General features: G+C 42.4%; 1 protein-coding gene across 2 annotated transcripts in view; it reads right to left on the reverse strand.

Moving 5' to 3' along the window:
- ACOX3 (acyl-CoA oxidase 3, pristanoyl) overlaps positions 1–17,291 on the reverse strand; it is a 225,092-nt gene that overhangs the window by 165,106 nt on the left and 42,695 nt on the right. For both annotated transcript variants that reach the window (XM_082243725.1, XM_082243726.1), the window contains exon 7: positions 6,693–6,781. In XM_082243725.1, the coding sequence (XP_082099851.1) occupies positions 6,693–6,781 (89 nt within the window). The remainder of the gene's footprint in view (positions 1–6,692; positions 6,782–17,291) is intronic.

The raw sequence follows: 17,291 nt of genomic DNA on the forward strand, positions 1-17,291 counted from the left end.
ACGAAGCCGAAAACTATCACAGCCGGGTACGCACTGCGCATTCGCGCAAGTTGTGCTACGCGTCGTGATTGGCCGGCAATCTTCTGGGACCTCTGACATGTCCCAGAAGATTGCAGGGAGGGAGGGGGAGAGGAGAATTTCCGCTCAGGGCGCCGCGGCGCTCCCAGCAGAAGTGGGAGCGGGTACCTGCCAAATGTGGCATGTCAGGGGGTTAGAACTGCCTAAAGCGGAAGTTCCACTTTTGGGTGGAACTCCGCTTTAAGTAACTTCACAAAGGCTTGAAATGAAGATCCTTCCGGTCTTCCCATATTTTCTGAAGCATGCGCTGGCTTTTCAGCATGGCAGCCAATCAGCTTCTAACTTTAGCTAGTTCAATTAAGCTTTAACCAAAAAAAAGTGGATTGTTTTTTATGCAGCGCTGCACTAGATTTTGCACTCTCCAGTTTTAGTAAATCCCTGTAAATGTTTCCTTGAAATAAGAGTAAATGAGCAGCTGGTGCTGGAATTTAATATGATGCAATGGTGCCATCTAGAGGTTAAACTGAGATCAGACACAGTAACTAAGAATGGAAAAATATTAGTTAATATACTACTAAACTATAATAGTATTTTATCTTTCATGACAAGTTACTGTATTTAGAATTTAAAGGAATGTAAAATAATGCAAATTATTCAATTCAGATGCAAGCCAAAAGTCTAAGAGCTAAGACATAAACATTTTTTTTCATCATAGCAAAGAACAAATTCCTGTATTATCCCACCAATCAGACCTTTCCCTTTAGTTTCCTGTTCTATACTAGTTTTCTGCATAGTGGCTGATAATGGGAAAAAAATTAAACACACAATATTTAAAGTGCCTAGTGCCTAATTTCCTTGTAAACTTAGAGCCTATTAGGGAGGAGATCCCAGGCAGCCCACAGGCTGGTGAGGACGCCATGCAGAATTGCATATGCACAGGGCATTTGGAGGCAGAAAGGGATATCAGGAAGTAATGCCTGGTACACACAATGAGATTATTGGACAAATAATCATTCGCTTTTTTTTTCTTTTTTGCATTCTAGTCTCATATTGAAATTAAAGAAGTTAAAGTTACGAAAATTCTTGTACCACAGAATAAAAATTGTGAAGTGATGTAATGTATTGTATTCTTATTGCATTTTCGGAAAGAAAACTGTACTAATTAAACAAAAATCATAAGATCTAGTATAGTACGAGAAAAATTTTCATGCTTGTCCCATTAGATAATATTGGATGAACTGTCGTGATCGGCTCTCGAAAGCTGCATACTAACGATCAGATTATCGTACGATCGCTTAAAAAGAAGTATTTTTTGTACAATTTTCTGATCATGTGTATGGTCCTCAGGAACTCCCTGTGCGCTACTGTCAGTTCCAAAGTCACAGCACAATATAAAGAAAGAAATAAGAACAGCATAAATATTACAAAGAGTTGAAGAAGAGACGCTTAAGAGGGGATATGCTAGCTATATACAGTCAGGTCCATAAATATTGGGAAATTTGACACAATTCTAATCTTTTTGGCTCTATTCACCACCACATTGGATTTCAAATGAAACAAATAGGATGTGCTTTAACTGCAGGCTTTCAGCTTTAATTTGAGGGTATTTACGTCCAAATCAGGTGAAAGGTGTAGGAATTACAACAGTTTGTATATGTGCCTCCCACTTTTTAAGGGACCAAAAGTAATGGGACAATTGGCTGCTCAGCTGTTCCATGGTCAGGTGTGTGTTATTCCCTCATTATCCCATTTACAAGGAGCAGATAAAAGGTCCAGAGTTCATTTCAAGTGTGCTATTTGCATTTGGAATCTGTTGCTGTCAACTCTCAATAGGAGATCCAAAGAGCTGTCACTATCAGTGAAGCAAGCCATCATTAGGCTAAAAAAAAAAACAAAACAAACCCATCAGAGAGATAACAAAAACATTAGGTGTGGCCAAATCAACTGTTTGGAACATCCTTAAAAAGAAAGAACGCACCAGTGAGCTCAGCAACACCAAAAGACCTGGAAGACCACTGAAAACAACTGTGGTGGATGACCGAAGAATTCTTTCTCTGGTGAAGAAAACACCCTTCAAAACAGTTGGCCAGATCAAGAACACTCTCCAGGAGGTAGGTGTATGTGTGTCAAAGTCAAGAATCAAGAGAAGACTTCACCAGAGTGAATACAGAGGGTTCACCACAAGATGTAAACCATTGGTGAGCCTCAAAGCCTCAAAGGAAGGCCAGATTAGAGTTTGCCAAACAACATCTAAAAAAGCCTTCACAGTTCTGGAACAACATCCTATGGACAGATGAGACCAAGATCAACTTGTACCAGAGTGATGGGAAGAGAAGAGTATGGAGAAGGAAAGGAACTGCTCATGATCCAAAGCATACCACCTCATCAGTGAAGCATGGTGGTGGTAGTGTCATGGTGTGGGCATGTATGGCTGCCAATGGAACTTGTTCTCTTGTATTTATTGATGATGTGACTGCTGACAAAAGCAGCAGGATGAATTCCGAAGTGTTTCGTGCAATATTATCTGCTCATATTCAGCCAAATGCTTCAGAACTCATTGGACGGCGCTTCACAGTGCAGATGGACAATGACCGAAGCATACTGCGAAAGCAACCAAAGAGTTTTTTAAGGGAAAGAAGTGGAATGTTATGCAATGGCCAAGTCAATCACCTGACCTGAAGACAAAACTGAAGGGAAAATGCCCCAAGAACAAGCAGGAACTGAAGACAGTTGCAGTAGAGGCCTGGCAGAGCATCACCAGGGATGAAACCCAGAGTCTGGTGATGTCTTTGTGTTCCAGACTTCAGGCTGTAATTGACTGCAAAGGATTTGCAACCAAGTATTAAAAAGTGAAAGTTTGTTTTAGGATTTTTAATCTGTCCCATTACTTTTGGTCCCTTAAAAAGTGGGAGGCACATATACAAACTGTTGTAATTCCTACACCCTTCACCTGATTTGGATGTAAATGCCCTCAAATTAAAACTGAAAGTCTGCAGTTAAAGCACATCTTGTTTGTTTAATTTCAAATCCATTGTGGTGGTGTATAGAGCCAAAAAGATTAGAATTGTGTCAATGTCCCAATATTTATGGACCTGACTGTACAAATATCTTAATGGTGATTCTAGCATAGGGAGGAAACTATTCAGTCTCAGGTCGCTGAGGAGGACACATGGCCACTCCATGAAGTTGGGAAAGAAGCGGTTTAACATAAACCACATAGGGGGTTCTTTACTGTCAGAGCGGTAAGGATGTGAAACTCCCTTGCACATTGGTGGTGTCTGCAGGGAGTGTTAAAGGATAAGTCCACCCTAACACTAAAATCCCTGCATCTATAGATCTCCACGATCTAACACTAACCTATCTAGCCATGTAAAGAAGAAATCAATATACTTTCCTTTTATGAAGCCAATCCGACTTAATCCCACGCTGAGCTGTTGGCTTCGCTGTGGAGGTGGGTGCAGAGGACACATCTAACAACAGAAGCCCCATAGAAAGTCTATGGGTGACATCACTCCCCATTCATTTCACACCTGTGTCGGCCGTGACCTCTGCAGAGCTTCCGCCACTGGAGATCGGTCGCATCGGCTTCAAAAAAGGTATCTGTGCTTATTTCTTCTTTACAGGGCTAGATAGGTTAATGTTAGATCATGAAGATCTATAGATGCAGAGATTTTAGTTTTAGGGTGGAATGATCCTTTAATAGTTTCGAAAAACTCGTAGATGAGCATCTAAGAGAACACGATATACAGGGATATGGGAAAAGGTACTGGTTAAAGGTACTTTACATAAACATAAGTAAAACAACTAAATAGATTGAACTGGATGAACTGGTGTCTTTATTCAACCTTACCAACTATGTAAGAGTACAGTATGTTTACTTTTTTTTTCATTTTGGATAGAGTAAGCGAGGGTTATAACCTCGTCAGCTTTTTTTTTTCCCATGTGTGTCTCTGTCCCATAGCCAAACAGGAAGTGAGAGGAAATCCCTCCAAAGTTAGGAAATCCCTGGTTATCACCAGGGTCACTAGAATAAATGTCCCCATTGGAAAATTTCCACTCTTTTACAGTTCTGGTGACAACCCAATTGTTGGGAAATTGAATCTCCCTAACACAGAGAGAGACAGCGATAAAAACACGGCAGGTGTTCTAATCCCTCTCCACTCTATCCAACGCAAAAATATTAAAAAAAATAATAATAATAATAAAAATGTACAATTTTTTTTTTTTTTTTTTTTACTTTTATGATATTTTCTTGGTGGTATAGTATCTCACAAAAGTCAGTGCACCCCTCACATTTTTGTAAATATTTTTTATCTTTTCATGTGACATGACATGAAAAATGACACTTTGCTACAATGTAAAGTAGTGAGTGTACAGCTTGTATAACAGTGTAAATTTGGTGCCCCCTCAAAATAACTTAACACACAGCCATTAATGTTTAAGCCGCTGGCAACAAAAAAGTGTAGACCCCCTAAGTGAAAATGTCCAAATTGGGCCCAAAGTGTCAATAATTTGTGTGGCCACCATTATTTTCCAGCACTGCCTTAACCCTCATGGGCATGGAGTTCACCAGAGCTTCACAGGTTGCCACTGGAGTCCTCTTCCACTCCTCCATGACAACACCACGGAGCTGGTGGATGTTAGAGACCTTGCGCTCCTCCACCTTTCGTTTGAGGATGGCCCACAGATGCTCAATAAAGTTTAGATCTGGAGACATGCTTGGCCAGTCCATCACCTTTACCCTCAGATTCTTTAGCAAGGCAGTGGTCATCTTGGAGGTGTGTTTGGGGTCGTTAAGTTGAAATACTGCCCTGCGGCCCAGTCTCCGAAGGGAGGGGATCATCCTCTGCTTCAGTATGTCACAGTACATGTTGGCATTCATGGTTCCCTCAATGAACTGTAGCTCCTTCGTGCCGGGAGCACTCATGCAGCCCCAGACCATGACACCCCCCCCCACAATGCTTGACTGTAGGCAAGACACACTTGTCTTTGTACTCCTCACCTGGTTGCCACCACACACACTTGACACCATCTGAACCAAATAAGTTTATCTTGGTCTGATCAGACCACAGGCCATGGTTCCAGTAATCCATGTCCTTAGTCTGCTTGTCTTCAGCAAACTGTTTGTGGGCTTTCTTGTGCATCACCTTTAGAAGAGGCTTCCTTCTGGGATGACAGCCATGCAGACCAATTTGATGCAGTGTGCGGCATATGGTCTGGGCACTGACAGGCTGACCCCCCACTTCTTCAACCTCTGCAGCAATGCTGGCAGCACTCATACGTCTATTTCCCAAAGACAACCTCTGGATATGACGCTAAGCATGTGCACTCATCCTACTTGGTTGACTATGGCGAGGCCTGTTCTGAGTGGAACCTGTCCTGTTAAACTGCTGTATGGTCTTGGCCACCGTGCTGCAGCTCAGTTTCAGGGTCTTGGCAGTCTTCTTATAGCCTAGGCCATCTTTATGTAGAGCAACAATTCTTTTTTTCAGATCCAAGAGTTCTTTGCCATGAGGTGCCATGTTGAACTTCCACTGACCAGTATGAGAGAGTGAGAGCGATAACACCAAATTTAACACACCTGCTCCCCATTCACACCTGAGACCTTGCAACACTAACAAGTCACATGACACTGGGGAGGGAAAATGGCTAATTGGGCCCAATTTGGACATTTTCACTTAGGGGTGTACTCGCTTTTGTTGTCAGCGGTTTAGACATTAATGGATGTGTGTTAAGTTGTTTTGAGGGGGACAGCAGATTTAAACTTTAATATAAGCTGTACACTCACTACTTTACATTGTAGCAAAGTGTAATTTCTCCAGTGTTGTCACATGAAACCATATAATAAAATATTTACAAAAATGTGAGGGGTGTACTCACTTTTGTGAGATACTGTAGGTAACTAGGTTTTTCCTCCCAATTTGCCTGGGACACACATACTAGGGCCAATTTAAACACAACCCAATTAACCTAACAGCATGTCTTTGGAATGTGGAAGGAAACCGGTGTGCCCAAAAGAAGCCCATGCAAACACAAAGATAATGTCCTGGCCGAGATTTAAAGCATGGACCCCATTGCTTGCACAGCCACTGTGCCACCCCACTCAATGTAGTAACTCATGAAGAGCTATGCAGCAGGCCCACTTATCAGATCTTGCTGACCTTCTATGATTGACCTGATACAACATCTGAATAGTGTGCCTGCTGCACAGTTATTTATGATTGACTATGCAGAGGGAGTGTTATGCACCGCAAATATGTTCACTGACTGATGTGAGTGCTGGCCCTTCCTCTCCCAGTCGGAGCACTACTACGCAGGGAACTGACATCAAGACAAGTTCACATATGTATGCTAGTTATTTGTAAAAGTATACTACATGTTTTAATAAATGCATACAACTATTCTTTTGTTCCATCAGTCTAGATATAGCTTCAGATTTCACAGACAGGTTTCATTGTTTTCAGTGAGTCTTGCTTGTCAGTGTCTGATAGCTGTCCACAATGACTAATCATCTTTTATCTTTTATTTTTCCAGTGCAGGTTATAAAATGAACTAGAGAGCCTGATTGGTTCTTCTGCCCAACAGGCAGCTCAGCACTCAGACACCTTGATAAATAAGGTTGAGTGTGGAGAATACATATGTCCATTTCTCAATACTCAGGGATTGTCACTCACCCATTGTCTAATCCATTTTGACCCAGTTTCTTGCCAATGTCACCAACCATCACTCCTGGCATCGGAAGCAGAGTTTTAGGGTCACGTATCTGTTAATGACATGAAAAACAAATTATCTGCATGCATATTAAAAAAAAAAACGCCAACAATAGGGCATAATTCTTCTCCACTGAGACCAGTGAAGGGGCAAAATTCCTGCCAATGACTCCAACAGTGGGCCACAATTCCTCTCAATGACACCAACAATTGGGCTCAATGACACCAGTGATGGGGCATAATTCCTCCCACTGACACCAAAGGTGGGGCATTGCTTTATCCCCGCTGATGTTGGGAACTTTTCTACATCCACAGTTCAGCCACCCTAAAGTCTGAAGGATAGTAAACTAGCCCCCAGTTTAAAATTTAGAGGCCCCTGATCTAGATTGATTAAACAAGGTACACAAAGTCTTAAAGTGATTGTTATTTTTATTTTTTTTAATTTACCCTTACAAACATGTATATACTTACCTGCTTTGTGCAATGGAAATGCACAGAGCGGCAGCGAACCTCCTCTTTTCGTGTCCCCCACCGGTGCTCCTGGCCCCTCCTTTCTGTTCAGTGCCCCCATGGGAAGCCACCTCCCATGGGGGCACTCGTGTGCTCGCACCCAAGCCCCACTGCTGCGTACATTGACATGGACAGCGGGACTCAGCTCCACCTTCTGCTCCCTCTTCACTGACTTTGCTTGACAGCACTGGGAGCCAATGGCTCCCAGTGCCCCAGAAAAGCCAGTGAGACTCGGAAGTGAGGGGAGAGAAGAGCTGCAGAGGTTCACAGCAGTGGATCAAATGAGGGCTGAGGTAAGTAAAAAGGGGAGGGGGGTTAGGGGGGATGCTGCAACAAATGCATTAAGGTAGAAATGTTTAGGCTTAACAACCACTTTAATCTTCATGCAAACTGGGCATCAAAAACTGTGGAAAAAATGCCAATTATTAGATGTGTCTAGGCACGTCTGAACATTAATGCTTTCTAAAGACCACAATAAATTATATTCTGGCCAATAGAATGCATTAAAACCAAATGTCCAAATAAAAATGATTGAAAACTAAAACCAAATGTCCAAATACACAAACGCACATGAACGCATAGAAACAAGCAAGCAAAATGCTGCTTTAGGCAGGTTTTTAGGCTGCATTTTCCTCCCCTGGAGCAAAGGCATCCAGCGAAGGAAAAAAATGTCCTGTGTGCATGAGGACATAAACAGCCCAGAGATTATGCATTTTTTTTCCTTCCACCATGGGTGGGGGGAAAAAAACTGCTCAGTTCCCCCATCAACCCACAGGGCTATTGTGATCTGCTGGCAGGGAGCCTTCCCTGGAGGCTAAACACAATGATCACTGCTGGCGGCTATAGTCACTGGCAGTAAATCGCATGAAAAAAATCTGACAGACTGGTTGTACTAAAGTCAATCGATGGAGGCCAGTAGAAATAGCTGTGAGCTCTGAGCGTGGAGATCCAGAAGTTACCTAATTTGGCATTTTTTGGTGATTGTGAAGTACACAGGACCGCCATGGACCTCAGACCACACCAATCATGATGGACTTATTTTATGCTTCACTCTTCTAAGTGCTTTTTATGTTGTGCATTAAATGTGATTATTTACTACACTTAGTGGCACCCCCCCCCCCCCCCTTGCTTTCTACATATCTACAGAGCCTTCGGACAGACTCTGAGGATGGCTGCCAAACTTTAAGTGTTTATTTCCATCTACCTGGACAGCAGACTTTACTACACCAATATAAACAGTCCATCCTTACCAGAGACATTTGAACTTTTGGAGCGCCAGACTCCTACTGTGTTTTATTCAGTACAACGAGCCTGCCCGTAGATAGATCGACCTCGGAGGTGTTCCATCTGAACCGGCCGACATTCGATCCATCTTTGACAAGCTTCATAGTTCATTATGTTTAGGAAGCAGCTAGAGCCTGTGTAAAGAAAGCTTTCCCCTGCCAGCATGCAGCACAGGAGGATCCTTCTGTATGGAAGGCCCCCACAACTGATCCAGACCAATAGCATCAATTAGAAAAGCTCAAGCTTCCGGCTTCATCTCTAACTTAGCAGGGGGCATGTCGGACCTCTCACACAGAGACCATTGCTTCCACACAAAGAGCAAGGGTCCTTCTTTGAACCATTCGGGCCAGGGTCAGGTTTTTCAAAACAGGCTGTGGCTACTTTCTTAAGAAAACAGATGGTAAGACTTTGTACAATGTTTTATGCATCTAGGATATATTTATATCATTTAAAGCTGAAAGTTCAGCTTATAATGAGAAGGCCAAAACACAAGGTCAAAGCAAAGTAGAGAGGAGAAGAGAGCAACGAAGTGACATCAGAATTAAATTTAGTAGATTGAAATAAGTGGAACATGGCTGCGGATTGTGCTGAAGGGTTACTGCACTTATCTTTACTAAATAGGTCTGAAAAGCTGTGCAATTCTCGCCAATTCTCTGTACTTATTCATTAATCCTTCTTGAAGGACATACCATTATCTGCTAGATTCATATCGGTTATGTCCATTTTGCAACTTTGTCATACAGCCTTTCTCTAAGTTGCTGCTACTTCAACATACTAATATAGAAAAACATACTATGAGAAAGGCTTAGAGCCGGTTCACACTATTACGACTTGCCAGGCGACTTGTCCGGCCTGGCAAGTTGCGCACCGTCGGGTCCATTGAGTAGTACAGGACCGGTTCTAATAGGAGCGACACAAGTCGCTCCGACTTAGAAAAAGGGTCCTGTACAACTTCGGGGCGACCTGGAGGCGACTTGCATAGACATTCATTAGATGAAGTCCGCGCAAGTCACGCCGAAGTCGCAGTGCATGCGACTTCACAGGTCGCCCCCGAAGTCGGAGCGACCTAATGTGAACGGGGACTTCAAGTTATTGTAAAACAAACCATTCAGTTTAAAATGAGTGATGCTGCATGCACCGAAATAAGTATGAATCTTTACCACTTCCCGCAAACCGACGTACCTGTACGTCGACTTGAATTAGTGGTTGTACCGGGATGATGCCTGCAGCTGTAAGCATTAACCAGGTGCTGTTTTTTAGAGCCGGCGGTCGGCTTTCAGGAGGTAACAACCGATGTGGCTCAGCAGCCACTCGGCTGTAATCCCAGCGAGCAGGAAGGGACATTACCCCCCCCCCCCTGCGTGGCTCTGCCCGGGTCTCCCGTTCCACTGGGAGACCTGAGCAACCAGCCAGCACGTCCGTCACAACGTCACTTCCGGTTTAAAAAAACTGTCAGTATTCAAAAATGCTGATTTTGGCATTTTGAATACTTTGAAGTGCAGTGGAGGGGTTTTGGGGTCCCCCAGATCCCTTCATAAAGAGTACCTGTCACTTTCTATTACTGTCAAAAGGGATGTTTACATTCCTTGCGACAGCAATGAAAGTAATTACATTTTTCTTTTCTTTTTTTAAAAAAAACTGTGTTAAAAATAAAATAAAAAACAGGAAAAAATTTTTTTTCTCAAAAGCGCTCCTGTCGCCGTGAGCTCGCGCACAAAAGAAAATGCATACGCAAGTCACGCCCAAAAATGAAAACGATGTCCAAATCACACGTGAGGTACTTAAGAGATCGCCAGAGCGAGAGCAATAATTTTAGAAAAAGACTTCCTCTGTTACTCTAAACTGGTAACCGTTAAAATTTTTGAAAGCATCACCTATGGAGATTTTTAGGTACTGTAGTTTGTTGCCATTCCACGAGTGTGCGCAATTTTAAACCGTAACATGTTAGGTATCTATTTACTCGGCTTGACATCCTCTTTCACAATATACAAAAAAATTGGGCAAACTTTACTGTTTCACTTTTTTTTTTTAATTCAGTGGAATGTATTTTTTCCAAAGAAATTGCGTTTGAAAGACTGCTGCGCAAATCCTGCGTGACAAAAAATAGTGCAACGACCGCCATTTTATTCTAAAGAGTCCTTGCTAAAAAATATATACATAATGTTTAGGGGTTCTAAGTAATTTTCTAGCATAAAATACTGATTTTAACTTGTAAACAACATGTGTCAGAAATAGGCTTGGTACTTAAAGAGGTTGTAAACCCCCGAGTACTGTTTGTACCTATAGGCAAGCAAGCCTAAATCAAGGCTTACATATAGGTACTGTAAACTTGCACCGTTTAGGAGATATTTGCACTGCATGCAGCTGATTACATCATCGGTGCATGCGCTCTGAAGAAACTGCCGCCTGTGCCGTTTCTTCAGAGCCCTGTGCCATTAACGGCGGCTCCCATGTGACTCCGGCCAGTAGCACAGCCGGAGTCCGCAGACCCACAAGGAAGACGGGTGAAGATGGATGCGGCCTCCAGCGGGGACAACGCGGGTTTCGTTTGCAGATAAGAGTCACATAATGTATCACATACTAACACATTATGCAATTACTTTTCAGGTAACCAAAAATAATTTTTTTCCCAGACTTTACTTCCTCTTTTAGTGGTTAAAAAAAAAAACATACATCTTTTAAGTTAAGTCAAAAATGTTTAACGTGTGTGTGCTTATCTTTAAAAAAAAAAAAAAAATAGACCATGCATGTCAACAAAAATCTTCCTATACCATTATATGTGCATTTAATGTATTTTATGCATGTTATTTACTTGTAAAAGCCTCCCATGTATAGACATTTTAAAGCTCTGATACTGCTAATGGGAGACAATCTATAATATACTCAGCAGCTACATAAAAAGGTTATGTAGAGAGGTGAAGGAATGGGAGTAGGAGATGGGCCAGCACAGACAGTAATTGTACACTCCCAAATTTTCCAAAAAGCCCAGAGGAAATGTTGCAAGTTAATACAAATCTGTTTATGGAAAAAAACACTGAAAATAATAATTTAATGCACTTGATTTTTCTGTAGTTTTACCTGCAATTTAAGATGGCGATAGGTTCTCTTTAAATAATAATGTAGTACAATAAGCACTTTACATTATGTCAAGAAAATACACCCAGTAAATAGAATAGGATAAAAGATTCACTGCAGCTTGAGTCCTGTTATTGGCTATACAAGTGTGACAAGCAGCATGGCAGCAGCATACCTGTGGCTGGGATTTAGAGGAAGGTTAATTGCCGTGACTGCTGTCAGCCAAACCCCACTGGGGGCACCAACCGTGCCGCTTAATTAAGCAAATAAACATTTCACAAGCCATTTGCTTTATTTGCTTTCGTAATTAAAAATTTAGGACTAAAATATAAAGCTTATGCTGTATTATAAAAATATGCTTAAAAAAAAAAATCACACTTAAAGGACTCTACTCAACACAACTTGTATCGAATGCCTACATACCTTATATCTATACTGCAAACAAAACATAAGCCAGGTATAATTTTGGTAAAAACATTAGTGACTCTAAGGCTAACCATACATTATACAATTTTCTTATTCAATTGCCTTTAGATTTACCTTCAACTATATAATGCAAGGGCCTGCCTGATTGCGTACACACTAAAAGTGTTTAGGTTTCTCATATTATATGCTTTTGGTAAATCTAAAGAAAAAATGTACAAGAGAGTTTTATAATGTATGGCCAGGCTATGGGTTCATTCACACGCCATAAAAAAAAACCAAAAAAAAAAAAACATACAAGCGTTTTTTAATTACAGATCTGAATACAGCTGCATTGTTTTCAATAGACTATTCACAGAGGTGTGAAAATATGAGTTTTTTTTAGATCCTTAAGGCTCGGTTATCATATATGCGGTGTGGGAAATTCTGTGCATTTCCCACACTGCTTTGAAATTGCACGGCGTTCATGCGAACTGCGGCGGGTGTCAATGTTGAGTTAATGACACCCCAAAATGGTTTGCAAAACACAGTGTGATTAACAGAATTGGATCGCATTAAGTTAAACACCTATGCAATCTGATTCCAGTGTGGGGAGAAAAGGACCCTGCACCGTGTGGATGCGGTGCAATTTGAGCCATACACATGAATGGCTCAAAACGCACCACACAGACATTGCGCGCGATTTCTGTGAAAATCACGTGATCTGCCACACCACATATATGTGAACTGAACCGAACACAGAATCCAAAAAGAACATGCGCTTACATGTATAAACGCATGCATACAGGTTTGTAATCGTGTAAATGAAGTCTAAACAAAGGAAGAATAAATTCTCATAAAAACGAACTATGTACGCGACTTTACGCGTTTAAACTTATCTATACACAAGTATTTTACCCGGAGCCTGATCCCAGATTGTGACCTACGCGTTTAAACTTATCTATACACAAGTATTTTACTGATCATTACACAGGAATGTTTTCACGTGTGTGTAGTAACACCAGTAACTTTATTATAGCTGTGTGAATGAGGCATAAAGCGGTCTATACACTGATTGAATTCAGGCTGGTTTCTAATGAACCACCCAAAATTTGCTTAGACATTGGGACAATCTGCCACCTCCTGTCCAATACCCTTCAACAGGAAAATTTGAAAGAGCAAATGCACCCGCTGTCCAGGTATTCTGACAGCTGCCACCAGTGGTTGTCAGAATTGAATAGCGCAACAGGGAGATTTGTCCATCCACACTGGATGGATAGAGGAATCTTATATTTTTTTTGTACTAGCCAGGAAACTAGAATCTTTAGAAGGGGATTGGCAACAGCAGACCCAGTGGGTCTTTTAGAAAAGGCTTTCTTTAAAGTAGAACAGGACCAGGTCACAAATTATGAGTTCTACATACACTCACTGAGCAAATTATTAGGAGCACTATACTAATACTGGGTAGGTCATATATTTGCTCCTAAAACAGCCACAGTTCTCCATGGCATGGATCCCACAACATTCATTAATCATTCCTTGAGATTCTGGTCCATGATGACATCACACATTTACTGCAAGTTTGTCCGCTGCACATTCATGCTGCAAATCTATCGTGCTAAAACATCTCAAAGGGGTTCTGTTGGATTCAGATCTTGTGACTGACCTACCATCTGTGTGCCCCAGAAGAAAAGAAGATTCACCAGACCAAATTACATGCTTCCAGTTTTGGTGAGGTGAGTCAGCTTTCTCTTGCCTGACAGGAGTGGAACCCAACATGGCCCTCAGCTCTTGTAGTCCATCCACCTCAAGGTTGAATGTGTTGTGCATTCTTAGATGTTGTTCTGCTCATCACAAAGTTCAAGGGGGTTATTCGGGTTTCCATAGCCTTTCTGTAATTTCAAACCAACCAGGCCATTTTCCTCTGACCTCATCAGAAAGGGGTTTTCATCCACCAAACTGAAGCTCACTTGATGTTTTTTGTTTTGAACACCATTTGAAGTAAACTCTAGAGACTGCGGTGTCAGGTTTGAACCCAGGGTTTCTGCTGTACCTGGCAGTGGTTCTTCCTACTCACTTGAAGCTCTTGGATAGCTTCTAATAGCTTTTTAGTCCAAGGGTCCCTAACCCCCGGGCAGCAGACCGGTGCTGGTGCGTGGCCTGTTGATGACCGTGCTGCACAGTGGGAGGTGAGCGGCGACCATACTCCAGACAGGGTTACCACAAACTGCCTGGCAGGTTACCTGCCGCTGTGCAGCCATACCTGTGTCTCCTCTCCTTGCTCTGCCACCCCCCTGATGATGTCATGTCATCCTATCAGCAGGGGGGAGGAGGAGCTGGAGATCAGCATGGAGAGCAGACATATTTTCATATTAACAAGCAGGTAAATACTCGCTTGTTAATATGATAAGTTGGGCAGCTCCCACCCTCCATCCAGATTTGCAGCTCTTCCCGCCATAGTATGACATCATCGGCGGGGCAGGAAACCCTGTAGAGGACACAGGCTGAATCCTGCCTCTGCCCTGCCAAAAGTATGACTGTTATCATATATGTGGTGCGGGATATACAGTATGCAGCACTGTGATGGGGGGGGGGGGGTACTGTGATGTAAAAGGGCACTGTGATCTAAAGGGGGCTACACTGTAAAGGGGTACTGTAATCAACCGCCTCTGCACACGCTCCCTAGAAAATTGACTGCCACGAAACTGGTCCCTGGTGCAAAAAAGGTTGGGGACCACTGCTGTATACCCAGTGAAGTGACTGGCCTCGGGTGATACACAGAGATAATAAAGAAAAAAATCTTGGTTCTCTGCAGTCTTTTTTCTTCTCTACATCTGTTCAAAGTCCAGAAAGAATGTGAAGAATTTAAAAAGGGGGCGGAGCTCAGTAAGGAAAGCTCTGACAACTGATTGGTGCCCCCCCTCCTTTCACACAGCACAAAGGAACAGAGCTGAAGCTTTCAATCAGCTGGAGCTCCCTTCCCTGTCATAATTTTTCTCTTGGTATCAGGAAAACTTGTCAGAAGTTATTCATGATGATAGCAGAGGAACAAAGCAGCAGACAGAAATGACACTTTGTGCTCCTAATTACACAATATAGAGGGATATACTTTGTTCATAATTTATGTCTGGACGTCTAAAACCACTTTAAGCCTTTTCTCTGCACTTCCTGTTTGCCAGATTATTGTGCTTTTGTCAGTAAGTTACTCTTGTTGCTTCAGCTATACACCGCTCATGTATTGGCCCTTGGCTGCCAATTCACTGACCACTGTTTGTTGCTCTCGACCTCAAACCTTAAACCTTAGACTGCAGATTTGAACCCTTCAATCCATACTGCTACCACTATTTGTATATCGAACCTGGCCTGTTTATGACGACAAATGTGTCTCTTGTTTTAGCTACTAAACCCGGAGCCTGATCCCAGGCTGTGACCTGTTGGGTGTGCAAATTCTCAGGGACTAGCAATTACAAAAAAAATCATACCAGCCAATCTGGCACTAACGATCACTAAAATTCCATTTTGCTCCATTCCGGTGTTTGATGTGAACATTAAATGAATCTCCTGACCTCCACATGATTTGATTTGTACTGCTGCCAGATAATTGGTTTGTGACGAGACCCTTGCTCGCCCTGTCCGCTCTCCAGACACTCCTCTGTTTCTAGTCAGTCAGCTTGCAGATCGCATCGTCTGATGGTTCGGTCAACCAAGGATCCGGGATCCGAACTACAGCTATGTGCCGTTCGGAATCCATTAGAACACACACCAGGCAGGCTGTATGTAAGTTCAAACAGGAAGACAATTTATTGGAAGAACACAGCACACTTTATACAGAAAGTGGAATATCCATGCAAACGAGGGCTTGAAATGAGTCAACAGGGATTGGTCAGATAGCTTTGACCAATGCAAATGAGGGCTTGAAAATGAGTCAGTAGTGATTGGTCAGATAACTTTGACCAATGCAAAGAGACAGAAGCCCCAGGGGGCAGTCAATGTCCATAATAGTCAGACACAGAACAATGGTTCCCTAACGAGCCCTGAATACACATTCCTCTGAGTGTCAATACCTCCCTTAGCAGACAACAGGTGAGGTCATTAGCACACCTGACAATAGCCACCTCAGGCAGTAAGCAACATTTTCATAACTTCTAAAATATTCATCACATTCAAATAAAACTTACATTTTCAGAATCAGCATACTTCAAATGCAAACATAACCAAAAATCATAGAAATCCCTCCAGGGGTTAGAAAGTTAGACGGAAGTCCTTTTCTGACCGACCGTCTCTTCAGAACTTCCTGGGATGACCATATAAGGAGTGGACTTCCTGCTCAGAAACCTCATGGCAAAGGGAACAATGGACCATGCTGACAAAAATGAAGCAATTCAACCCCTCACCCATCTGTCCTTAAATTCCAGTGATGGTTAACACCATCACATGGTTAATTATATAATTGCATAAATAATAAGTATGTAAAAAAATTGCTTGGTGAGTATATGATCACTAGCAGGAGCGGAGCAAGGTAAGACTACTGTTTTTAGGGGATTATCCATGGAAGTATAGGGAGAACCTGCAGGTATGTGATAGAAGCACTCTGCTTCAATGGCGCATAAACTCCTGCACTGTCACAGATGTGTTGGGGATTTGGCGATGTCTTTTCAACAATGTCTTAGACAACAAGAAAACCTGACATTGGTTTCAGACATACATTGGTCCAAATCATTTCATGAAGGGGGGATTATGGTTTGGGGTTGTTTTTCAGGGGTTGGGCTTGGCCCCTTATTTCCAATGAAGGGAACTCTTAAGGCGTCAGCATACCAAGACATTTTGTACAATTTCATGCTCCCAACTTTGTGGGAACAGTTTGGGGATGGCCTCTTCCTGTTCCAACATGACTGTGCATCAGTGCATAAAGCAAGGTTTATAAAGACATAGATGAGCGAGTTTAGGGTGGAGGAACTTGACTAGCCTGCCCGGGGTCCAAAACCCAAACCCAATAGAACACCTTTGGGATGAATTAGAACAGAGACTGCGAGCCAGGTCTCTCCGACATCAGTGCCTGACCTCACAAATGCACTTCTGGAAGAATGGACAAACATTCCCATAGACACACTCCTAAACCTTGTGGACAGCCTTCCCAGAAGAGTTGAAGCTGTTATAGCTGCAAAGGGTGGGCCAACTCAAAATTGAACCCTACAGACTAAGACTGGGATGCTATGAAAGTTCATGTGTGTGTAAAGGCAGGTGTCCCAATACTTTTGACAATATAGTGTATTCCACTGCACCCAAAAATAA

The sequence above is a fragment of the Pelophylax lessonae genome (assembly GCF_965119305.1).
Source record: "Pelophylax lessonae genome assembly, chromosome: 1".
Lineage (NCBI taxonomy): Eukaryota > Metazoa > Chordata > Amphibia > Anura > Ranidae > Pelophylax > Pelophylax lessonae.